Consider the following 26,450-nt stretch of genomic DNA (forward strand, 5'->3'; position numbering starts at 1 on the left):
GGCAGAGACCAAGTTCTTGTAAATCCTAGGAACAAAGTCAACAGTACTTTACCTAGCAGGTACTGTGCTACATGGACCCAGCTCTCTCTCCAGCCCCTCCCCCCTAGGGGTCTCTTCACATGAAGTCCCATCTCCATCAGTGCAATGGCATTTCCTGAGCAAATGCTGTGTAGCTGGTGTGTGTGCAGGTGCTTGGGGTATGAAGATGTGAATCCTGACTTCCAGGAAAAGGTGGAATTCTAAGAATGGAAGAAATGAGCTAAACTGACTAGACCAGCAAAGGAAACTGAAAGGAATTTGCAGTAAATCTTAACTAATGCACTGATGCTGATTTTTTTGTGGCTATTTTAAGGAGAACTGTTCACTGCCTTCCTAGCAATCCAATGGTAAAGTGGTTAAGGGTTCAGGCTCCTTCTTGGCTTGCAATTTGGACGTGAGTATTTATCTCAAAGATGCACTATCACTACCCACATAAAATACTCAATGTGTTCAGAACACAGTCATTCCCGAATAAATTAAAGCTGCTCTGGCGGGTTCGTTGGGGAGCCCCGAGTGAGAGGCCCTTTTCAGGCGCCAGGACTCCCCGGCCTGGCAGCCAGAGGAGACTTTGGGGAACACCTGCCCAAGTTACTCGGGACCTCCCACCCACCTCTTCAAGGCCCCACCCTCTGCTGGTTCCTAGGTCAGCCCGGCCCTGGGACCGGCTGGGGGCGTGGCCTCCACGTAATGGGCGTGCCCTCCTCAAAGTGGGCTTGACCTTCTGCGTGGCAAGGGGCTGCCTGGGCACCCTCAAGTTATAGTTCCCACTCCCAGCACGCTCGACTCACATCCCAGCCTTCATCACCTAATTCTGTGGGGAAAATCCTGGCTGCCTCAACTACAATACAACAATAATCCACTGCCCCACTCCAATTCTAACAAAAGACCAGGACGCAAGAAGCTGCACGAGCCCAATACAAGCCAGCGCCTCCTCCAACACTTGACTAGATGCCCGTCATAAGCCACAGAACAACTGAGAGGAAGGACAGATTCGAGAAAGGGAGAAGCGTGATCACCATTCTTATTCGGAATCCTTTCCCACGATAAGAGGGAACAGTGCTAGTGAATGCCAAGGTTTTACCTCTAGACAACCACAACAGCATGAAAAAAACAGCGCGAATTTCCACTACGAGTAGAGGACAAAGAAAAGAGCCCTGAATCCTCAACAGGGGTTGCCCACACATATGCTCGCTCAGATAAAGAATTCCGAGATGAAATGCTGAGGATGTTCAAGGAACTACTCAAAGAATCAATGTAGGAGACATCTAGAGAATTAAAGGAAGAAATTAAAGAAACAGTGGAACGGATAGTCGAGAAAATACAGAAAGAAATGAGAGCAGAAATAGAAAAGCTACAAAAAGAAGGGTCACAAATAAATAAGGGAAACGAGGGAAAGAAATAATAAAACTTAGAGCCGAAATTAACAACAAGGAAACCCAAAAAACAATTTGAAAGGTTAATGAAACCAAGAGCTGGTTCTTTGAGAAACTAAACAAGATTGATAAACCACTCACAAGACTCACAAAGAAAGAGAGAGAGAGAGAGAGAGAGAGAGAGAGAGAGAGAGAGAGAACCCTAATACTGAATCAGAAATGAAAAAGGGGACATCACAACAGAAACCAATGTAATTCAAAAGATCATCAGAGACTACTTTGAGAGTCTCTATGCCATGAAACAAGAGAACGTAGAAGAAATGGATAAATTCCTGGATTCCTATAATCTCCCAAGAGTGAACTAAGAAGACTTGGAATACCTGAATAGACCCACTCATAACAAGGAAATTGAAACTGTAATCAAAAGTCTTCCCAAAAACAAAATCCCTGGCCCAGACGGATTCACTACTGAATTCTTCCAAACATTTAAAGAAGACCTTTTGCCAGCTCTCCTCAAGCTTTTCCAGGAAATTGAAAAAAAAGGAACTCTCCCAAATAGCTTCTATGAGGCACATATCTCCCTAATACCAAAAGCAAACAAAGACACCACCAACAAAGAAAACTACAGGCCAATATCCCTGATGAAAAATGGATGTGAACATCCTCAACAAAATATTAGCAAATAGGATCCAACAACACATCGAAAAGATTATACACCATGACCAAGTGGGATTCATTCGGGGGATGCAAGGATGGTTTAACATTCAGAAATCAATCAACATAATCCATCATATCAACCAAAGTAAAGATAAAAACCACATGATTATATCAATAGATGCAGAGAAAGCTTCTGACAAGATTCAGCGCCCATTTATGATGAAAACTCTCACCAAATGGGTTTTGGAGGAACTTTCCTCAAGATAGTCAAAGCCATCTATGACAAACACATGGCAAGCATTTTCCTTAATGGGGAAAAATTAATTAAATTAATTCCCTCTAAGATCAGGGAAAAGACAAGGATACACACTATCACCACTTCTGTTCAATATAGTACTGGAAGTACTTGCAATAGTGATTAGGCAAGAAAAAGACATTAAAGGCATCCAGATAGCAAAGGAAGAAATCAAGCTCTCAGAATTCACAGATGATATGATACTATATCTCGAGAATCCTAAATCCTCTACCAAGAAACTCCTAGAAACAATAGACTTGTACAGTAAAGTCGCAGGCTATAAAATTAATGCCCAAAAATCTGTGGCCTTCCTATACACAAATAATGAGACAGAGGAAAGTGACAGGGAAAAAAAAACAATCCCGTTCACGATAGTGCCCCAGAATATCAAATACCTCGGAATCAGCCTAACTAAAGAGGTAAAGGATCTCTACAATGAAAACTACAAAATCCTACACCATGAAATAAAAGAGGTCCTGAGGAAAAGGAAACACATCCCCTGCTCATGGATAGGAAGAATTAACATTGTCAAAATGGCAATACTCCCCAAAGCATTATACAGATTCAATGCAGTCCCTAAAAGGATACCCATGAAATTCTTCAAAGAAATCGATCAAGCACTCCTGAAATTCATATGGAACAACAAACGTCCATGAATAGCTAAAGCAATTCTTGGGAAAAAGACGTGGGGAGGCATTACCCTCCCCAACCTCAAACTCTACTACAAAGTGGTAATAATTAAAACCGCATGGTACTGGAACAAAGGCAGGGCCGCAGACCAATGAATAGGGTGGGATATCCGTACACACAACCCCAAGTGTATGAACATCTAATCTTTGGTAGGGTAGCAAGATATGTGAAGTGGAGCAAGGAAAGCCTCTTCAACAAACGGTGCCGGAAAAACTGGACAACCACATGCAAAATAATGGGCTTAGACCTCGACCTAACGCCATGCACAAAAGTCAGATCAGAATGGATTAAAGATCTCAACATCAGGTCAAAATCCATAAGGTGCATTGAAGACAAGGTCAGCAAAACCCTCCATAATATTGAGGCTAAAGGAATCTTCAAAGACAAAAATCAACTGATCGTGCAAGTGGAAAAAGAGATCAACAAATAGGACTATCTTAAATTAAGAAGCTTCTGCACCTCAAAAGATACAATAACCAGAATACAGAGACAGTCTACAGAATGGGAAAGGATATTCACCCAATACCCATCTGATAAGGGGTTGATATCAAGGATATACAAAGCACTACTTGAACTCCACAAGAAGAAAACATCCAACCCCATCAAAAAATGGGGTGATGAAATGAACAGAAACTTTCTCAAAGAAGAAATCCGAATGGCTAAAAGGAACATGAGATAATGTTCTGCATCACTAGTCATCAGGGAGATGCAGATCAAAATAACAATGAGATATCATCTCACACCACAGAGACTGGCCTACATCCAAAAGAACAAAAGCAACCTGTGTTGGCACAGATGTGGTGAAAAAGGGACCCTCCTTCACGGCTGGTGGGAATGCCGACTGGTACAGCCCTTCTGGAAAACAGTATGGACGATTCTCAAAAAATTAGAAATTGAGCTCCCATTTGATCCAGCAATATCACTCCTGGGAATATATCCCAGAGAGGCAAAAAAGTATAGTCGAAGTGACATCTGCACTTATTTGTTCATTGCAGCACTCTTTACAATAGCCAGAATCTGGAAAAAACCTGAGTGCCCGAGAACAGATGACTGCATAAAGAAACTCTGGTACATCTACACAATGGAGTACTATGCAGTTGTTAGAAAAGAAGAAGTCATGAAATTTACATACAAGTGGTACTACATGGAACGTATCATGCTAAGAGAAATGAGTCAGGAAGAGAAAGACATAGACAGATTGCATTCGCCTGGAGAATATAAAGTAACAAAACAGGAGACTAACATCCAAGAATAGTCGAGATAAGTACCAGGAGGTTCACTCCATGGCCTGAAGGCCAGCCGCACATGCTAGGGGAAAAGACAGTTCAGAGAGAGAAGGGAATACCAAGTAAAGGGTGCTGTGAGGATCCTCCCAGGATGGGAGATGCATGCTGAAAGTCGACTCTAGACCGAACATGTTTGCCACTCAATGCCTCTTTTGCAAACCTCAGCACCCAAAAGGAGAGAGAGAACAAAAGCGAATGCCCTGCCACAGGGGTGAGGTGGAATGGGGGTGGTGAGGGGGATGGGAGGGATTCCGGGAGCATTGGAGGCGGGGAATGGGCACTGGTGGAGGGATGGGTACTCAATCATTGTGTAACTGAAACCCAAGCACAAAAACGTTTCAGTCCTCAACTGTACCTCATCGTGTTTCACTAATAAAAATCAAAAAAAAAGAACTGCTCTAATACAGATTATGCCTCAAGCATGTCCCACTCACCACCATCCCCAATCTATCACTGGTACTTTCTAATGCCTATTATCCGCGAGTGCGATCAGAGCCCACGTGGACAGGGGCCAGCAGCTGCATGCAGACCCTCCTACCTGTTAGCAGTGGGGTTGCCCGTGGTCTCACCCACACCTACAAAGTCCAAACATAGGGACTTGTCAGAAGCCCATGCATGTCTAAGAAGAGATGTTGTAACTCGCCCTTGAAACTGTGACCGGGGATGGGAGGCCAAGGAGAGAGGGTGCATCACCCAAGACACTCGCCTTGCACACTGGTGACCCGGGTTTCACGCCGGGCACCCGATTTGGTCCCCTGAGCCAGCGGGGTTGGATCCGGGGGCACAGAGTCAGGAGTACAGCCAGCAACACCGCCTGCGGGACGTGGCCCAAAACAAAAACAAAGCGAAATCCAGTTCCCCCTTTGGCCGGCCGGCGCCACGCCCAGCAAGGCCAGGCAGGGACTTGGAGAGCCGGCGCCGGGCTGCAGCGGCTGGTGCCAGGCAGCGGCGGGGGCACCGGGCTCGATCTTGCCTCGGAGGAGCCTTCCTGGGCACGGCTTCGCCTGCAGAAGCTGCAAACGCCAGAGGGGAGCTCCCGGGGCTGGCACCGCAGGGGGCACCCCCGCCCCCGCCCTCCCGACAGCCGCAGGCAACTCCCAGCCCAAAGGCTCCTGCAACAGCAGCCCAGGCGGTGCCAGGACGCGGGGCCAGGGCGAGCGGCGCCGCGCCGCACCCTGCCAGCACCGGCCAGGCTCGGGGGCCCTGCGGCCTGGGCTCGCCGTGCCGTGCGACGGGGTGGGGGTGGGGGTGGGGGGCGGCGGGGCCCCGCAGCCTGAGTTCGCTCTGCAGGGGGTCAGGGTCCGGGGAGCGGAGGCCCTGCAGCCAGCCAGAGCCTGCTCTGCAGTGGGGTCACGGGGAGGGCGGGGCGGCGGGGCCCCGCAGCCTGAGTTCGCTCGGCAGTGGGGTCACCGGGTGGGGGGGGAGCCCCCCGCCGCCTGAGTTCACCCGCAGCCGGGCCACGCGGGGCGGAGCGGGGGTCGCGCCCCGCAAAGCCGAGCGCCCGAGCAGGCCCCGGCCACGGGAGCGGGGGTCGCGCCCCGCAAAGCCGAGCGCCCGAGCAGGCCCCGGCCACTGGCCCGGCCCGTCGACGCGGCGCCCACGCAGGGAGGGGCCGCGACCGAGGCGCGACCCGGGGCCAACCTGCGCGGCGACTCGGCGGCCGGAGCACGGCGCGGGGGGCGGGGCGCAGGGGGAGCCGGGGCCCGAGTTCGGGGCCCTCGAGCCGGACCCGAGCCCGGAGGCCAGAGCCGGAGCCGGAGCCGACGGGGCGAGGCGGCCGGTACTCACGTGCGCGCGGCTGCCCGAGTCTCGGCGCGGCTTCCCGGCCCCTCGCGGACCCGGCCCTCGGCCGCTCACTTCCGAGCCCGGGGACGCAGCCCAGCGCGGGGCGGGCCGGGGCGCGGCGGGAGAGGGGCGGGGCGCGGCGGGAGAGGGCGGGGCTGGGACTGTGGCTGGAGAGCGGCGAGGGGCGGGGCGGGGCGGGGCTAGGGCGGCGGGAGAGGGGCGGGGCGGGGCGGAGCTAGAGCGGCGGGGCTAGGGCGGCGGGCGATAGAGGTGGGGCTAAGCGCGGAGGGGCGGGTCTAGGGCTATGGCTGAAGAGCGGCGAGGGGCGGGGAGGGGCGGGGCTAGAGCGGCGGGGCTAGGGCGGCGGGCGATAGGGGCGGGGCTAACTGCGGCGGGCGGAGCCAGAGTAGTGGCTGAGGAACTGCGGGTTCGGGGCGTGGCGGGGCGCGGCGGGAGAGAGGCGGGGCTAAGCGCGGAGGGGCGGGGCTAGGACTGGCTGGAGAGCGGCGAGGGGCGGGGCGGGGCTAGGGCGACGGGGCGTGGCGCGGCGGGAGAGGGGCGGGGCTAATCGCGGAGGGGCGGGGCTAGCACTGTGGCTGAAGAGCGGCGAGGGGCGGGTCGGGGCTAGAGCGGCGGGGCGTGGCGCGGCGGGCGATAGGGGCGGGGCTAAATGCGGTGGGTGGAGCCAGGGTAGTGGCTGAAGAACTGCGGGTTCGGGGCGTGGCGGGAGAAGGGCGGGGCTAGGACTGTGGCTTAAGAGCGGGGAGGGGCGGGGCTAGAGCGGCGGGGCGGGGCGCGCGATAGGGGCGGGGCTAAATGCGGTGGGCGGGGCCAGGGTAGTGGCTGAAGAACTGCGGGTTCGGGGCGGGGCGGGGCGCGGCGGGCGGTGAGGGGCGGGGCTAGGGGCGGCGGGGCGGGGGGTCCTCGCAGGCACCGCTCCCTCCTCCAGGTCGGCGTGGTCCCGGGTGCTGAAGAATCTGCCCCGCCATCCACCCCTGCCCGTGAGGATCCTTGGGGGCTGCTCTCTGAGGACCCTCCCACGGTCACCCCTCCTTTCCTGCACAGGGGGGTGGGGGCAGGCGCGATGCTCGGCGCACTCAGGGATTCCAAAGCCCTCTTCCCAAACTACAGTGACTCGGTGCTCACCCTCAAGGTTCTGCAGTCCCTTCCAATGTGCCTTTGCACGATTTTAACTTTTTTCAATAAATCCATTTATTTGGAGTTTGTCCACCTCCTCCTGCTGATACCTGGGGACCCTTCCTGGCTCTGCGTTCAGGACCCCGGCAGTGCCTCCCTATGCTGTGTCGGGGATGAAACCAGGAGCCCTGCCTCATGCAACAAACAAAGCAAGAACTTTAACTCCTTACCACTTAGCGATCAAAATTCTGCTCCATTACTATTATATACTGTCACGACTGGGAACACCAAAATAAATGAGAGTACAGAGGGTTGGATTGGTAGTCCAGGGACAAGGCGCCTGCCTTGTGCTCCTTGACCACATATGGGCCTTTGAACACTGCCAGGGGTGATCTCTGAGCACCTCTGAGTATGGCCAAAAGGTTAAAGTAAATAAAGTGAGTATATTTAAGTCATTTAAAAAATAATTCATGAATCCATACTGCTGTATGCAGGAGAAAAGGAAACACCTTTCTATTCTTATAGAAAAAATAGTATAGGATATAGAAGAATAAGAACTGAGAGCCCGGCAAGCTACCGAGAGTATTCGATATGCCAAACACAGTAACAACAAAGTCTCCAATGGAGACGTTACTGGGCCCACTCGAGCAAATCGACGATCCACGGGAGGGCCTTTACCTTTACCTCTTCTATAAGAACAGCTCTTATTCTTCTTGGGGATGGAGAAATACTACAGCATTTTCCTTGCATGCAGCTGATCTGGATTTGATCCCTGGCATTCCATATGGTCTTTGGAGCCCACCAGCAGTGATTACTGAGGGCAGAGCCAGGAGTTACCTCTGCTGGGTGTGCCCCCCTTCCCTCCCAAAAAGGACAACTATTGTCCTTCTTTTAGAATGTCAACTGAAGTGACATTATACAATTTTAGATGAAATATGGAAAAGCCCACTTTCTCCAGATCCCTAAACCAACTGCAACCAAGGCTGCAGGCAGAGAAGCCAGATGGGGAGGGAGGTCCTAGAGTCAGGGCTGAGAACACAGACCTCGGGCCTGGCCAGTGACAGCCAAGTGATGACTCAAAGCTGCCATCAGCCAAGGAAGCGCCGCCTGCTGCATTATGGACCTGTTCCCACTGAGGAGAGTCCCTCTGACTCCCCCGGGGATGTGACCCTCACCACCTACCACCTATTTTCATTTTCACTTTAAGCAAAGTGGGAATGAGGGGATAGGGTGAATGTGGGGCTTGGGGGGAGAGAGAACTTGCATGTGGCAGACTCAGGTCCCACTTCCAGCACTATGGTCCCTGAGCACCAGCAGGAGCTACTCTTGGGCAGCAGTAAGCAGGAGTAAGTCCTGAACAGTATCGGAAGTGGCCCCCAAACAAAACAACTGAAGAGACTGTTTTCAAAGTAAAGCTGGTAGAGTAAGAATTCTTTGAACTTTTTGTTTGGTTAGTTTTGGATTTTTAATTTTGTTTGTTGGGGGAAGGGGCGGGACACACCTGGGGCCAGAAGTTACTCCCAGCTCTGTTCTTTTCTGTTATTGTTTTCTTTTATTTTTTGGGGGGGCACACCTGCTGGTGTTCAAGGGTTACCTCTGGCTCTGTTTTCAGGAGGCCCCCTGGTGGGCTTGAGGGACCATATGGGATGCCAGGGATCAAACCCAGGTGGGCCACAATGCAAGACAAGCGCCCTACTCACTGAACTATCACTCTGACCCCAGCTTTGGTCTTGAGGGTGGCTCCTGGTAGTTGGGTTTCTTTCTGGGGGGGTTGGGGGGCAGGGAGAATTGGGGGAAGATCACGCTTGCCAGGGACCGAAGTATGCACACAGTCCCTTCCAGAGCTTCTTCCCTGAGCAGACCCTGTCCTTAAATATCCTGTTAAACAGAGCCAGGAGTGAGCCTTGAACACTGCAGGTGTGGCCCCAAGACCAAAATCATTAAGAAGCAGGAATAAAATTCCAAATTAAAATGTCCCTTAAAGAGTTTACTTTGATTTATCAAGCACTTGCTTTCTGGTCTTTGTTTTTTAACTAAACCTCAGTTTATCTCCGAGGACTTCACTTCTGCCGCCAGGGCTTCAGAGGACTTGCAGGGCCACACCCCAATAAGGAAGTGTTGGTGGCTTATCTGCCACAGGGAGGCCTGGTATTTCTGGGCTCAGGCAGAGTACAGATGAGTAAGCACCCAGTTATGAAATGAATTTTTCCGAAGGTCTTTCCCCGGCAGGGTGAGCGTAGAGCACCTCCCTTCTTCAGAGAGAGGTTCCTGCTCCCTGACGGGCAGCACCGTCACTGTGCCTGCCAAGTGCATCCTTCCTCAAGGATGCCATCTGCGTGCCAGTCTCTGATGCCAGGGGGGTGTCTAGTAAGCACAGAAAACCTGTGCAGTGCCCCCCCCCCCCCCATCAATCCGTTTCTTGGTTTGTAACCTAAGAGTTTTTTTCTTTTTTTGTTTTTGTTTTGGGGTCACATTTGGCTGTGATCAGGGCTTTCTCCTGGCTCTGTGCTCAACGGTCACTCCTGGTAGTGCTCAGGGGACCAGATGCGGTGCCAGGGACCAGGGGTCAGTCATGTGCAAAGCAAGTCCCTTACTTGCTGTGCTATCTCTCCCGTCCAAAGAATTTTCATTTTCAACAGCCATTTCCAGTCACTGTACACATGAAGGTACTGGCAGAGGGACAAAGCCACGTGGGTTCCGGGGCCGAGATCTCCAAGCCTACTCGGATTGGAATCGAGCATCCTCCACCCAGATCCTCCAAATTCCAGTAGGCGGGGGTCACACCCACCACCTGGCCCCCTGGCGCCGTGTAATCCCATCAACGGCCAAGACTCAGAGACTATAAAATCCAGCTCCCAGAACTGCGTGGCCAAGCGACGTCTTATCAGGACATCTTTTTATGACATCTTATTATCTCATTCCTACTTTGGACAAACTTGCAGGCTATCGAATGTAGCCTGCCCACAGGGCAGAGTCTGGCAAACTCCCCGTGGCCTACCAAATATGCCAAATACCAGTAACAATGATGGGTCTCATTCTCCTAAAGAGCCTTGAATATAATCTCAGGGCTAGGATGAAGGAGACGTTACTGGGGCCTGCTCGAGGCAATCGACGAATAACAGGATGATGAATGAATGAATAAAATTTCCAGTCAGTGTATGTGACTTAAGGTTCAAGTAGTATAAAAGAATAGTTAGCATAATTCTGCATCCTTGCTCCCCAGAGTGTGGGTAACATACCAGCAGTAATGGCATCTACTGGGAGCCTGTGAGAAAGAAAAGTCTCATCCCGGCCTTCCTTAACCAGGCTTGTAAGAACAGAAATTTCACTAATCCAACATGCACATGCTAACACAATGTGACATTTGCTTAATGTAGTTTTTTCAAATTAACTTTTTAACCTTTAATTTCGCCTTGTCTCAAGCAAAACTACACATGGAACCGTGAGCTTAAGTGATAGTTTCTTCTCTTTTGAGGCACCAGGTTTCTGTGCTACTATAAACAACAGGGTTTCATGCATGCAATTTTCCAACGTGCGCCATCCACCACTATCTCAGGGTCTTCTTTCAGCTGTCCCAAACCCCAGGCCTGGGGGTGAGTCTAGTTCTGTAGACCAGTTCTCAGTCTCAACTGTCACTGGCCGTTTGTTATTCCCATCTGTGCTTCTTTATATCCCACATAGGAGAGATCATTCTGCACCTGTGCCTGCCCTGCCCAATTTCACTCAGTCTGGTCCCCTTCACTTCCATCCAGGTAGTGACAAGTTGCATGATTTTGTTTTCTTGCATTTTATGGCATATATAAATATGGGCACATGCATTGCTCACTGTAATCAAAATACAAATCAACCATATCTCAGGACCCCAGACTGAGCCAATTTCACTGGGACACCCCAGATGGAGCAGTTGTTCTCTCCCTGGCACTTCAGATGGAACCCCAGCAATCACGAGCTTCCACAAGCAAGTTCTGGGTATGTGGGTTCCAGGACTAAGTCTCCAGGCCGTGTCCCTCCCCGGCTCCCCGCCTGCTGGGCACCCTGGCTGCCATGCCCACAATCTGCCTCTGGGTGCCATCGCAGCACACCAACAGCCCTGGCCCAGAGACTCCCAGTTGAACTCCAAAAGGTATTAGTGCCTACAGAGATGTCTCTGGAACCCAACCATTTACAATCTTAGAATTCCAGAAGAATTCCAGAATATGACCTCTCATATTCAAAGTGTGCAATACAGAATAAATTATCTAGTGACGCACCTGATAGGCAGGCTTGAATGGTGGTGGGAAAATTTGAGCAAACTATAATGCCCAAAGTAGAGAGAGAATATTGGGGAAATTGTCTGCCATAGAGGCAGGGTGAGGACTGGGTTGGGGTGGGGGTGGGGGGATACTGGGGACATTGGTGGTGGAAAATGTGCACTGGTGGAGGGATGGGTGTTTGATCATTGTATGGCTGAATCTCAAACATGAAAGCTTTGTAACTGTATCTCACAGTGAGTCACACACACACACACACACACACACACAACACACACACACAAATCAACCCAAATGGACAACAGCAGATGCCTGGATCAAGAACCCATGCACATATACTCAGTGGAGATCTGTACTGCACAGAAACTCTGCCCTCTGTGATCAAATGGACAAACCTGGGCAGTTGTGCTGAATACAATGAATACGGAAGTAGAGATATTAGCCAGGTGATTCCATTCATATGTGAAACAGGTGTGACGAATGGATAGTTTGCAGAAGGAAGATGTGGGGACAGTCGGCAGAAGGGTATTTGGGTGTTGGATGACAGTGAACTTTGGTGGGGGGTACTGGGGACCATTACTCACATTAGAAATAGATAATAAATGGAACAGTCCTCCTGTCCCCTCTTTATCACTGTGATTAAAAGTTTGAAAAAGAAATAGATAATACATTTTTAAAGAGGGGGCAAATATGATATAGCGGATAGAGAACTTATTTTGCATGCAGCTGATCCCAGTTCAATCCCCATGCCCCAAACAGTTCCCCAAGCACCAGCAGGGGTGACCCCTGGGCACAGAGACCAGAGTAAACACTGAGCACCACCAGGGGGTGACCCCCCCAAACAAACAAATATCAGAAATAAAATAATAATTTGACAAAAATAAAATGTGCGCATGGTTGTCCAAACTAAGATGCTTTGCTGTTGGCCGTGCAGCTTCCCCTCACAAGTCCAGGCGTCTTCCAGGACAGACCTTTGCGGCCCCAGCTCCTGTCTTGGGGGGGAGGGGGGAGGAAGGCAGCAGGGAGGGCTCTGGGCGCACAGGAATGCAGGTGTTCATGGGAGCCCCAGGACCCAGCACAGCAAAGCTGCTTCCTGCCCCCTCTAGCTGGCTTCTCCCAGCAGCTGCGGGCAAGAGGCTTTTTATCCCCCTCTGCAGGGCCTGCTGTGATTTCCCTTCAGTTCCCTGTGGGCTTCCTGTTTTCCTTCCCCGCCTGTCTGCTGGCAGCTGTGCTGAGACTCTCACCCGGAGCAGGGCGACCTCCCCAAAGATCCAGATCATTCCCACCCGACTCCTTCCTGGCGGGTCCATGGGACACCGAGCAGCTAACGTAGCCGGCGAGGAAGCCCCAGCCACCAGGACTTTGCAAGCAAGGAAGAGGCTTTGCAAGCTTTGAGACAGGCCGCAGCAAGGTTGCTAGCACTGGACCTTGAGAACACAGGAGTACCGTTGGCATCGTCTGGGCCACATTCCTCCACGGGGGCCTCGAGGGCTTTTCCACAGGGTCCCGCCACGCCCAAGATGCTCTGCTTGTCAGAGCGAGCCCCAGGGGGAATGAACGGCCCTGGCCAGTGTCCCACAGCTGTGGCCTTCTGCAGGAAAAATCTGCACACACATCCAGGCTGGGTCTGGACGAGGCTGAGGGAGCAAGTCCAGCAATCAACACGCATGATGGACCAGCCATGAGAGCTCCAGTTATCTGCTCTGAATCTCTCCAGCTGCTGCAGCCTCAGTGCCTTTCCTCATTCCGTCATCAAAGCTTGCACTCTGGCACTCACATCTTACATTTCCTTTGCACTGGGCATATCTCTATCCCTGAAACACTCCTGAAATCCCAATTCCAGAAGTGCCTGGCTAAGTGATTCTACTGGAGGACACACGCGCTCATTTGCTCAGAACTCGCATAATCCATCGCTGGCAGCCACTCTGCAACACACGGCTCACACATGAGCTTGAAAGAAATGTGTGCCTTAAGCCCGACTCTGAGGTTTTAATCACAAGGATAACATGACTGCTTACTTGACTCAAGTGGGATGTGTCCAACCTGAGCCAGAAACCCAGGGCTGACTGTCAAGGCTAATTATATCTGAATGTGTTGGGAGAATATTGTCCTGCCTATAATAAAAGGCTTCCAGGGACCACCAGTGTCACTGTCCCCAAGTTTTTCTAAATGATGCCTGGGAATGATGATTTGGTAAAATGGATACTGAGGCTGGAATGTAGCTCAGCAGAGCTGCACAAGCCTCATGTGCGTGACACCCCGCCTCACACACTCACACACTCTCACACACTCACACTCACACACACACATTCCCACACACTCTCACTCTCTCACAAACTCTCTCACACAATCATACTCACACACTCTCACTCTCACAAAATCTCTCACACTCTCACACACTCACTCTCACACACTCACACACACACACTCTCAGACACTCAAATACTCACACACTCTCACCCTCATACACTCACACTCACACACACACACTCTCAGACACTCAAATACTCACACACTCTCACCCTCATACACTCACACTCACATGCTCTCACTCTCTCACAAACTCTCACACTCTCACACTCCCACGTACTCACAAACTCTCACACATTCTCTCACACACGAACTCTCACAAACTTTCTCACACAGTCTCACACACTCATCCTCACTCACTCCCACACTCCCACACTCTCACTCACACACTCACACACTCCGAATCATTCATAATATGCACACATTCTCATTCACATACACTCACATACTTCCATATACTCTCACGCCCATTCACACACGCTCACACACATATGCCCTCACATACATACACTCTCACACTCACACAAACTCAAACGCTCACACTTGTGCTCACACATTCACTCACACTCACACATATACTCTTACACAATTTATTAATGATGACACCAAGTTAAAGCCCTTCCAGTCGAGAGTTGAAAAAAAAAAAAAGCAAAGAAATGGTCATCTTCTTCTTCACTCTGAAGAGTCAAAGAAACGAAAAGGAAAAAAGCAAGACCCCAAAGAAAGTATTCAGATTTTAACACCGGAAGGGAAGTAAATCAGGAAATTATAGTGGGGAAGAACATGTGCAGGGACAGTAGCTAGAAGCCAAGGAGATGTCACGTTTGCCACTAAATACTAAAATGCTGAACATGTGGCCAAAACCTCTCGGGCTCCAGCTCCAACCCTGCCAGATTCCCAACAGGGTGGGCTTGAGGGCCACTGTCTCTCTAATCTCTCTTCTCCGAAGGCAGGATGAATCTGGGGATTTTGCAGGGTGCAGACTTCCAAAAAGTGCTTGGGAACCCCAGGGCCCCTTCCGGTGATTCTCAGCAATCAGGTTCAGTGCAAGGGGACAAAAATGCAGGGCTGGGTCCTGTGGTGCCAGGGACACCTCTGTCCCCACAGTGGCTCTGGAGCCTCCACGGATGCATCAGTGGTGCTCAGGGAACCATGTGGTGCTGGGGATCAAATCTGGGTCGACCACATGCTAGATAAGTGCTTCAATCCTAGTACTATCTCCCGCCCCTCACCCCCAGGTAAAGAAGAGTCCAATTTTTCCATACAGCCAAGTGGACATTCACACTGTGCTCTGAAATTTTAGGAAGCAACAACCCTGGTAATATTGGCTTGGAATCTCGCTCATTCTGCATCTCATTTTCAGAAGCATCCCAGGTAGAAGCCAAGCTGAGGTACCATACTGATAATATTCCACATGCTAAACTCCAGGCCTCAAGGGTTAGGGGATAGCCCAGTCCCTTTCATCCCCCCACCCCCCCATGGGACCCTGAAGGTCAAGCCTACAAACTACCTCTGGCTGCTACTTAAGCTCCATAATGGCCATGATCCAGAGACACTCAAAAGAATCTCTGAACTGAGCAGCTCACTGCAGAGATTTCTCCAGACCCTAATTAGCTAAAATCTTGGAATTACAGGAACACATAGCCACCCTTTCGGCTGTGCGACATCGCGTGCTATTCGTAAGAAGTGATATAAAAGAGAGTGTGGGGGAGATTATCTACCATACAGTCAGGGGGAGGGGTAGGATGAGGGGAATATTGGGGACATTGGTGTTAGAATATGTGCACTGGTGAAGGGTTGGGTGTTCAATCACTGTATGACTGAAACTCAAACAGGAAAGCTTTGTAACTGTATCTTATAGTGACTCACTTGAATTTTTTTTTTAATTTCCATATGCTTAGAAAATTATCTTTAGTTGGACATGTCCAAACAACAGACCGGAGTATTGAGAAGAAAGTCAGAGGTGGGGGGGGGGGGGGGCAGTGGGAGTGGCAGGAATGCAGCTCCAGGTGGAGCTCAGTTATGGTATGGGTGAACCCCCGTAGTCCTCAGTCCCACAGGCCTGCTGGTTGCAGTCCTAGTGGCCTCCAAGCACCACAGGGAGTGGCTGACTCCCCAGAATAATCTGAGCAGAAGTCTATTTTCTCTGCATCCGATAGATGCTGAACTCAGGGCTAAGTGCTCTGCGGACCTGCGGTGAATTTGCGCCCTCCAGTAAGTGGGAACCCTCCCAGGGAGCATCAGCTGGACTTGCTAAAACAGTAAAGCCTGGCTTTGTGCTGATACTCTTCCTAAATGTCTTGACATCTTTCTTCAAAGTTTACAGTCTTGGACCAAAGAGCTAGTAGTACCGCTTTTTGGGTCATACCCGGCAATGCTCAGGGGTTACTCCTGGCTCTGCATTCAGAAATTACTCCTAGTGGTGCTCAAGGGGCCATATAAGATGCTGGGGATCGAACCCGTGTCAGCCACATGCAAGGTGAACACCCTACCACCTGTACTATCATTCCAGGCCCCGAGTTGCTGGTTTTAAAGGATAAATTGATTGTTTAAAACAGTTGTAGAGCAAGCATGTGTTAGGGTATGTTTTCTGATTATCTTAAACATATTGGAAGACATATACCTAAAAGGGCTTAACATAACTATCATATATTAAAAACTACCAGCTAGGGTTATGATTTCTTATCTTGAAAGGGCAAACTTTAGTGGTTTTTATAAGGTGCAAAGCTTTGAAGTATTTCATCCCCGAAGAATACTTGATCATATGTGGGTGAGCATGCCAAGGACCCTGATCAGATTATTGAAAATGCACGTTTCTGTATGTCAGGGCAAATGAGATGCAGTTTGGGAAGGTTTTCGATTATCCAACCGTGTTGTCCCCAGAAGTGAAACGACACCGGCTCTCAGCTCCGAATAGTGACTAGCACCCAGTATTTTCACAAACAGAAATGACTTACCCTGGGACCTGGGGCGGCACCAGCATGGCCTCTGGAGGGCTGACTGCTTCCAAAGCTTGTTGCTCTTTTCTTGAAAATAGAAAAGATCAGTTTTAGTGAGGGAGAACAGCTTCACAATGTGGCCAAGTAAATATTCTTGCATCGCTTCAAATATCTTCTCAAGTTAAATAAGCACATTAATAAACTAGGCGCAAAAATGAACCCGATTCTAACTTATTCATACCTTTGCCCAAACTACATAAATGTTGAAAAGGAAAACCATGTCGATAAACTCCCAACTGCTCATTATTCAATCTTGAAGAAGAGCAGAATTCAGTGTCATACCACCACTCAATGTACAAGGATGTGAATCCAATGCCTCTATCTATAAAAGGGTCGAGGAGAAGAACAGACACTTCCCCAACAAGGACATCCGCATGGCAAAGAGCATATGAAAAAGTGCTCGCCATTACTCATGATTAAGGAACTGTCACTGTCACTATCCTCCCGTTGTTCATCGATTTGCTCGAGTGGGCCCAGTAACGTCTTCATTGGAGACTTTGTTGTTACTGTGTCTGGCATATCGAATACGTCACGGGTAGCTTGCCAGGCTCTGCCATGTAGGCGAGATACTTTTGGTAGCTTGCCGGGCTCTCCGAGAGGGGCAGAGGAATCGAACTCGGGTCGGCAATGTTGGCTGCGTCCAAGGCAAATGCCCTACTGCTGTAGAACAATGAAAGTGGGGAAGGGGTCAAGCACAAGGAAGGTCCTACGTGCAATAACCAGCACTGGCTGCAGGTGTAGACAGATAGAAAACAACTGTTATTTATTTACTGCTTGGCAGAGCTGCCAGTCCTTACACTGATACCATGAGAGAGTCCGCAGGTAGAAGAATGAGGGGAGATAGGTTTTGGGTGGGAGTGGAGAGAAGTTGGGGACTACACCCTGTGGCGCTCAGGTCTTACTCCTGACTCTGTGCTCAGGGATCACCCCTGGAGAAGTTTGGGGAACAGTATGTGGTGCTAGATCGAACCCCGGTCAGTTGCACGCAAGGCAAGTGCGTGACATCCGTTGCAATCTCTTGGACTCTCTTGGATGGTGTTTTTAGATTCCTGCCTCATAAATATTTCCAGTGAAATCGTTCCACCTGCATCTGTCCCTGCCCAAAGCTAAACAGAGGCTCTGCAACCCCATAACTCTTCTGCAGATGGCCATGTTGACAAGTATCTCCTTTCCACCAGAGCACGCCCACACCCCCAACAGAGCCTTAGGAAAGTTAAGGTGCAGGGCCCTCTATCTGGATGGTCTATCTATTATGGTCCAGAACACACTCAGGCAGGTCACAGGATTTCTCAGCAAACAAATGCACAACTTTCTTTTTAAAAAAAAAAACAAAACTTTTTTAAAAAACTTTTTAATTGAATTACTGTGAGACAGACTTTAACAAGCACAACAACTTTCTCATTAAATAAATATCAAAATCCTCAGTGGTTAGGCCGCTGAGATACTCAAATACTTGTCCAAGACACTTTTGAAGACCTGTTTGCTGTACTATCTTCAGGAACTTCAAGACATTGTTCGACTATCCTTAGAAGCAAGATAAATGTGTAGCCTCCTAATAGAGATTAGAACTGTTGAAACTACCAAAACTTCATCATATTTCATACATATTGGAAGGCTACCAGTCAGGATAATATTGATTTTAGGGGGAAAAAAAAGATTCAGGCAGAAAGAATGAAGTGTCTGTTTGTGCTCTGAATGCAAAGGTGGAATTAAGCATTTGAACAATCTTAAATTTTCAGATTTTCAGACTACTCTGGTTTTTATGGTTCTGAAGTTACTATTTTCTTTCCTGCTTCATACTTCTTGCATACAGAAGCATCTGAAAAGCACTGTAAGAGTGCTTTGGTCAGGGTGAACTAATTGAATTGATTCCAATTGGTGCATTTTTAAACCCATGGTCTCTTACACTTCACAAAATGTAGTGCTATTCAGAAAAGAAAGCTCTCATCAGAAATATGTTTTGGCAAAATTTTTAACAAACCAATTTTATTATTTAACCATCATCCTGTAAAATGGCAAGAAGTATATGATGTTTGCACATGAAAACACATGCTTATTGGTAAATGATGTTTAGAAAAAGACTACCTGTCAAAAAGATAGACAGATTGCCCAACCCCGGCAATTTTAACACTCTTACTCTTATTCACAAACGTTTCTTTACATCGTGGTTGCAAGTAGTCTGCAAATCAGCATGGGTTGCTTCTATTAACAGAAGTGTAACAGAATATGCTCACTGAGGCAGAGCAGCAGGGAGCCCTACCAAGCATGAGAGGCCCTAATGAACAAGTCTTGTCACTGATACACACTATGATATAGAATTTTCACCTATCAGATGAAACATCCCAGACACAAAGGCCTTCATAACACACCGCAGTAGACACTTCTGAATATGCTTTGTTTCCGATCATTCATTGTCTGCACATCACTGCCAGTGAAAGTCCTTGAGTGACTTTTGTATCTACAAGGACTGTGTTGACTAGGAATCAGAAGAACTCTGCTCCTTGTGGCTCACTCTGTCATGACTTAGTTTCCCTCCATGCCCCTAACTCCTTTGACAAAAAGCAAAGGGCTGTCCCTAAAAATCTTACTCTTCTGACTCAGGGCAATTGGAAAGATATGGTCTCAAAACCAAGCCCCATGTGTGTTTTAAAACACACATGCACACTATTTCAGAAGATAAAGCCACAAAGCATTATCTCTGCTGAGATAAGAAATACTTCATTCCGTCTTTCTTTTGAACACTGGCCCGCAGCCTCCTTCCCACCACTGGAGGTCTCCTGCACTGTACAATTCGCAGCTGGGTGAACTCATGTCATCACATCTGACACAAATTTCAGCAAGCTCTTGTCTTTGTGGCTTGCAGTAAGAACCCTTATTAGCTTTTAAATATATCACTTTAAAATGTAGTCAGTCAACTTTCTGTTCCATTTTTATGAGTGAATAAGAGCAATGCATAGCTCCAGATTTTATAGAATCTTGTGTTTTTTTTTAAAAAATAAGCAGGAAATGTGATTAAAAGGCTATAACACAGAAGCAATTTTTATCCTAAGGACTAAGTGAAACCAAAAGTGGGGAATGATTCTGAGATCATTTTAGCTTTTGATTTCCTATGAGGAATGTTTTCTTCAAAACTGCATTTGCTAAGTTCACACTTCAGAGAAATACATTTCTGGAATGTACTAAAGGCTCAAAAAATTCTGTTCCTTGAATTCCAATTAGAACACTCAGGAATTGGAGGCTCGATTTGTAGGAAAGAACCCAGGAATGACAATTAATAATTACACTTTTATGTTTATTCTTATTAGTGTGGAATTATCGTGTATTCATAATTGTATAGATAGTGACACTGGTAACTGTGTGTGTGTGAGTGTGAGTATACGAATGTGTGTGCACGTGGAGATGTGTGTGAGTATATGTGTATATAACTATGTATGTGTGAGTGTGTGTATGTGTGTATAAGTATGTGTGTGCTTGCATAAATATGTGTGTGAGTGTGTGTATGTGTCTGGACACACTCAGGTGCTAAGAAGTGATTGCGGCCCCATGGGGCCTGGGGATGGGGGACTTGATGTGCACACCGGCCCTCGAGCTAGCTCCCTGGCTTGAGTTTTAGTAACTATTAACGGATCATACTAAAATTCAGGCATAAAGAAAAATTAGAAGCACAGATTGCCCTTGTGATTAAAAGAGATAGATGTCACTAAGGAAAAAAATGAGGAACAAATTTTAAAATGTTGGCGTCATTCAATACATTATTTATGCATTTTTAGACAGAAGAAGTCAATACTGGGAAAAGGAAAGCCACCAATGAAAAACTAAACGTATCTCAGGGCTGGAGAGAATACAGTGAGTAAGGTAATTGCCCTGCAGGTGGGCTGATTCAGATTCAATCTTGGCATCCCATATGGTCTCCCAAGCACCACTAGGAGTAATTCCTGAGTGCATAGCCAGGAAGAAAGAAAGAAAGAAAGGAGAAAGAAAGAAAGGAAAGGAGGGAGGGAAGGAAGAAGGGAGGGGGAGGGTAGAAAGCGGGAAAACATCTTTTATTTTAAGGCACAATTTTCTAATCTATTTATATATATAGCACAGTGGTAGGGCGTTTGCCTTGCACGAAGCCAGCCCGGCCAAGATGGGTTCGATTCCTCCACCCCTCTCGGAGAGTCCGGCAAGCTACCGAGAGTATCTCACCCGCACTGCAAAGCCTGGCAAGCTCCCCGTGATGTATTCAATATGCCAAACACAGTAACAACAAGTCTCACGATGGACACGTTACTGGGCCCGCTCGAGCAAATCGATGAACAACGGGAGGACAGTGTTTGTTTGTTTTATATATTTCATATTTATATTATTCTTTATTAACTTTGGAGAGATTGGGCCACACCTAGTGATGCTCAGGGGTTACTCTGACTGTGCACTCAGGAATTACTCTTGGCAGGCTTGGGAGACCATAAGGGATGCCAGATTTCAAACCCTGGGTCACCAAATACCCTCCCCACTGTAGTATCACTCTGGCCCCTCTTCATTAACTTTTAATTTATTAGAATTGGCTTGTAAGATATACCCATCCTGTGCTTCCTACCCCTCAGAACCATGCTGAAGCATGTTGCTGATGTGCTCACAGTCCCTTACTGTGGCCTCATGCGTCAGTGAGGCACTTTAAATAGATGTGATTGCAGGTTTGGAAGGCCGTCTGCATCCGGCTGTATTTAAAGATTCTGAGGTTAAATGTTTCCATCTTCCTTTTTCCTGTCTATAGTCATTTGATCTTGGATAGTCCATGCAACATTGGGTCCAAAAATTCCTCAATATCTGAGCAGGACTTAACCAAGCCATAGTGATTCGCATAAACAAAGACATTCTCACTGACATTTCCTCGAGTACATCCTCAAAGTAAGACGTTGCTAGTGCAATATGGGCAGTGACATTTTAGTGGAGAGAGTCTACCAAAGTTTCTCCAGACATGCAGGATTAGCTAGTTGTGTAGGAGTCGTTTGGTAAAAAAGGAAAACTTAATGGCAGGGTGGAAAGCTCTGAAGTTCACAGCTGAACTCAACTTCAGATATTCACAAGTGACCAAGCGACAGTGGCTCTTATAGAACCCGAATCAAATTTTCTCTTGGTTATAACGTCCTCTTCTGTAACCTTTTTCCTGCACCTCCAGATGAAATCCAACAGGAAAAAGTGCCAAGAAATACATGGAGGACAGAAACCAAATATGTTCAGACTAAATTTGTCTCAGTACCTGCTTAAACCCTCGGAAGCCAAACCAGAATATTTGTTTATATTTGGGGGACAATGTAAACTGGAGGCAGAAGCCAGTTTGAAGATGGCTCATTCAAGCCAAGAAAAAGCTTCTTAATCTCACTTCATCTTCAACAGTGACAGAAACCAGAAAGTTTTGGGGAGAAAGTGTCCATTGGGGAATGCCTTCCCTGCTAACACCAGGAGGAAGAGAAGATGCGAGTAGGCCTGGCATGGAACAAGTGCAGACTACACATGACTTCAGAACCATGAACACAAAGACCACAGTGGTACCGATGCAAAGTGCTTTTCTTGAATCTTCTCTGTAGACAAAGCATCTTATTGGTGACTTATTTGCACATGACAAAAAGCATGAGAGACGGGGCTGGAGCAATAGCACAGCGGGTAGGGTGTTTGCCTTGCACATAGCTGACCCGATTTCAATTCCCAGCATTCCATATGCTCCCCCGAGCACCTCCAGGAGTAATTCCTGAGTGCAGAGCCAGGAGTTAGCCCCTAAGCATCACCGGGTGTGACCCAAAGAGTTAAAAAAAAAAAAAAGCATGACTCTCTGCGGACATCCTATGGGCTCAATTTACGCAGCCACCAGCCCACTGCCTGCCCACCCTAGCACCTAGATGTGGGCAGAACTGGGAGATAATGAACACCCTGCTATCTCCGCCTACACGGATCTCTCCACCACAGGGGCAGCACATAGCCTCTGTTCTCCTTGGCCTGTGCTGGCTGGGATGAGGCAGAACTGAGGAGCAGCTAGTCTCTGGCACAGATGCAGGAGTTGGAAGTCCGTATTTCTCAGCAGGGTTATGAAACAGTATTGGAATTTCTTGAAATTGGAACTGCTGAAAAAGAAGAAAAATTCCATCTTCTTCAGGTGGAAGTTCAGCCTTCCCACAGCAGATGGATCATACAGCCTGTTTCTGCTGATGAGGAAAGCTATATTTCTCCTGGGCTCTACCGGGAACAGCCCCTCATAAGTCTTCCCAAGGTCTTCGAAAGGTTCCTAATAATGCAGACTCTAAAACTGCTTTAGGTAGAAACCGAACGTAGAGAGAGCTGTTCCCTAAACTGTGACTTCCCTACATTGGAGAAATAGTATTAGAACTTCAAGTATTATGTAGCAACATAAAGGGTTGGATGATAAGAATGATGCTCTAAGGATGAGCCTACTATCTTCTTGACCACTACTGTAAATGATTTCTTTTGGAGGAAAAATAACAAAATATTGATTAATATTAACAGAATTTACATCCAAAAATCGTTATTCCTTATTTGGAGAGCAAAGAAATGTGATTGTCTTCAAAAACGAAATTATTTGATAGGTAGTAGAGTTGAGTCAGGGAGTGAATGGTATAAATTTGCTTTTCATGGGTATGAAATCAGCACAAATCTGTTTAGTAAGGTATGACCTCAAGGGAGCAGGGATAAGGTGATAGAGAACACACATAGGTGCAAGACCCTGAGTTAGTCCCTGGGACCACACGGACCCGCAGAACTGCCAAGATAACTCTTAAAAAAAAATCCATGAATGGGGGCTGGAGCAATAGCACAGCGGGTAGGGCGTTTGCCTTGCATGCGGCCGACCCGGGTTCAATTCCCAGCATCCCATATGGTCCCCTGAGCACCACCAGGGGTAATTCCTGAGCGCAGAGCCAGGAGGAACCCCTGTGCATCGCCGGGTGTGACCCAAAAAGCAAAAAAAAAAAAAATCCATGAATGAACATAAAACACGAGCTCAGTTCCAGTCTCACAGGCGCTGGTAGAGGGGAGAAGGGTGAAAAGCAGAGGAGTAACCCTGAGTGCAATTCAGAGCAGGTTCTAGCCACGCAGGTCTCCATGCATGTTGATATTTTTTACACGTTTTCTAAAGTTCTACCTGCCTTTCAGGACCTGGCAGTTTTACAGGCTAGAAATGACACAGGCTCTCTGAACTGAGGGAGTGAACTCGTCTGCTGAGACCCTGAACATGGAAGTCAGCTAACGGAGGGCAAATCCAGCCTGGCAAGGTCCTGTGGCTGTCCAGGGAGAACTGGCCCTATTTCTGTGTACGTGGGGCATGATGCAGTGACAGGAGAAACGCACAAACCAAAGAACCCCCAGCTCAGCGGCAAGAGCTTCACAGGCCGGCCGAAAGCAGAAGGCCCGGGCTCCAGACCAGCACCATCTGGTCCCCTGAGCATGAGGGCGCGTGACCCCTAAGAACCAAGTACGGAACAGTCCCTGAACGCCAGCAGGGGTGGCCCAACACATACAAGAAGAAAGAAAACAAACTCATCTGCAAGTGGGGAGATTCCATTCTACTAGTATTTCACAGAGCCCGCCCAAATAAAAAAATCCTTCTCAGGATTGCCAAAAAAAAATAAAAAATAAAAAAAAAATAAAAATGGCTGGAAGAATTGGTCCAGATGGGAGATGTGTGCAGAAAGTGGATGAAGGACCAAACAGGATACCCTCTCAGTGTCTGTATTGCAAACCATAATGACCAAAAGTAGAGAGAGATTATGAGATTATGGGGAATCATGTCTGCCATGGAGGCAGGGGGAGGGTGGGAAAGGGGGGGTATATTGGGGATATTGGTGGTGGGGAATGTGCACTGGTGGAGGGATGGGTGTTTGACCATTGTGTGATTGTAACCCAAACATGAAGCTTGTAACTCTCACAGTGATTCAATAAAATTTAAAAAAAAATCCTTCTCACTCGCTGTCCTTTACGTTTCTGAACTCGAACGACTAGTTAAGCCAGGCTATCTCTGCCGCCACACAAAACCATTTCCTTTTCTGCTTTCTCTTGGTTTTCTCCTTTAAATCTACAACCATGGAGATTAATTTTTAAATAGAAACTGTTTCCAAACTTTCCTCCTCCAGGAACACTTTGTTTTCTTTAGATTTTCAATGATTTTCATGTAACTGGAATTCAATCACAGTTAAATCTCAGCAGGCCAATATTTCAGCGGGCCCTCTTTGTGCTCTCCTTCCTTCAAGCTCCAAGTCAGAGTTCATAGTTTGAAAGTGAGCCAGAATCCGCCGTTTAAAAGCAAGAGAGAGAGAGAGAGAGAGAGAGAGAGAGAGAGAGAGAGAGAAAAGAAACTCTGTTTTTTTGAAATTTACCTCATCGGTGCTTTTCTTCTCTCCCGGTTTGGAAGACAATCCATTGTTTTTTTCATTGACATGCTAGAAAATATTTTAAAAAGAGAAAAGGTAGTGTTAAAAGAAGGAGGTGATAGAGATAGTGTCCTGTCACTTAATCCCAAGGGCAAATGCACAGACTTTAAAAACCAGGTGCTATAATCTTCCTCATGAGAATGTGATCGTGCCATGATTCCAGGGACCCTGCAGACCTTCATTAGGGGGTAATGAATCAGTCGGGACAGCAATCCCAAGCCGGCATCTCGGCTCCCACTAAATGTGGGTGTAACTGAAGCCCCAGCTGTCTTCGTGGGAGGCATCTGGTCCGAATGGATGGGGGGGGTGGGCGCAGCTAAGGACTGTGTTGAGCCCAGAGGTGCAGGGAAGCCTCCTGGCAGCCTGAATCTGGGCAGGACACAGCCTTGCTAGGCCATGAGTGTCCCCGGGGCCCCCTGGGCCTCCCAGGGAATATTCACCACTGCTGGAACATTGACCAGACCCAGGGCCTTCACCAATGCAGACAAGAAGGAGCATGGCGGGCAGGAACCTTTGGCTCAATCTGGCCTTCAGAATTGCACCCAGAAACAATGGTTGTTCTCGCAGGGATGATGTGAATGCCTTGATGTGCCACAAAAGCTCTCAGTGGCTTCGGGGCTCATTTATTTTGATAATAGGGTAACATGAGTCAGGAACGCTATTGAATTTGCTAGAGAAATTAAAAAATTGTGTATGTTACTAAAAAGAAGGGCACAAAGAATCCTTTCATTTCAGACACACTGTGGGCTATGCACGACAATGGAAACCGGAAGTCTAAATCTCAGAAACTACGAAGTTCATTGCTGGGGCTGGGGCGCTGATGGGGGTTTGATACAGGCACTGCACGACCCCGTAGGCATCATAGGTGGAATCTGAGGCCCCAGCACTGCCAGGGTGGCCCTGTGGCCCCAGCCCCACAGGCCCTGAGCTGCTCTACATACTCTAGTCCTTGCATCCAACTGCCAGCCGGGCTGCGTTACCTGCAGCGGCCGAGAACCACCTGCAGGGCCCCTGGGGACTCCTGAGCATGCCTGGGACGTCCCCAGTCCACAGGGGAGAAAGCTCATCCTGAGCCCACCCTGTGCACCTTCAGCAAAGCCAAACTACAAAGTCTCACCCCCTCCCCTTGGGCAGCATCACAGCCTGGATTGAGGTGGGTGGGACCATGTGAATGAAAAAGAACGAAGGTAACAGAGATGGCGAGTTCTC

At 48.4% G+C, this 26,450-nt stretch overlaps 1 protein-coding gene across 6 annotated transcripts in view; it reads right to left on the reverse strand.

Moving 5' to 3' along the window:
• Nucleotides 1-26,450, reverse strand: part of CAST (calpastatin) — a 107,968-nt gene that overhangs the window by 67,220 nt on the left and 14,298 nt on the right. For 4 of the 6 annotated variants that reach the window (XM_056112396.1, XM_056112399.1, XM_056112395.1 and 1 more), the window contains exons 2-3: nt 25,188-25,250; nt 16,780-16,848 (exon numbers count right to left, since the gene is read on the reverse strand). In XM_056112396.1, coding sequence (XP_055968371.1) covers nt 16,780-16,848; nt 25,188-25,250 — 132 coding nt within the window. Of the gene's footprint in view, nt 1-4,878; nt 4,898-6,128; nt 6,191-16,779; nt 16,849-25,187; nt 25,251-26,450 lie in introns of those variants that run through there. The other 2 variants (XM_056112400.1, XM_056112401.1) reach the window with 2 other exon arrangements.

Source organism: Sorex fumeus, unplaced genomic scaffold (assembly GCF_029834395.1).
Source record: "Sorex fumeus unplaced genomic scaffold, SorFum_2.1 ptg000018l, whole genome shotgun sequence".
NCBI lineage: Eukaryota > Metazoa > Chordata > Mammalia > Eulipotyphla > Soricidae > Sorex > Sorex fumeus.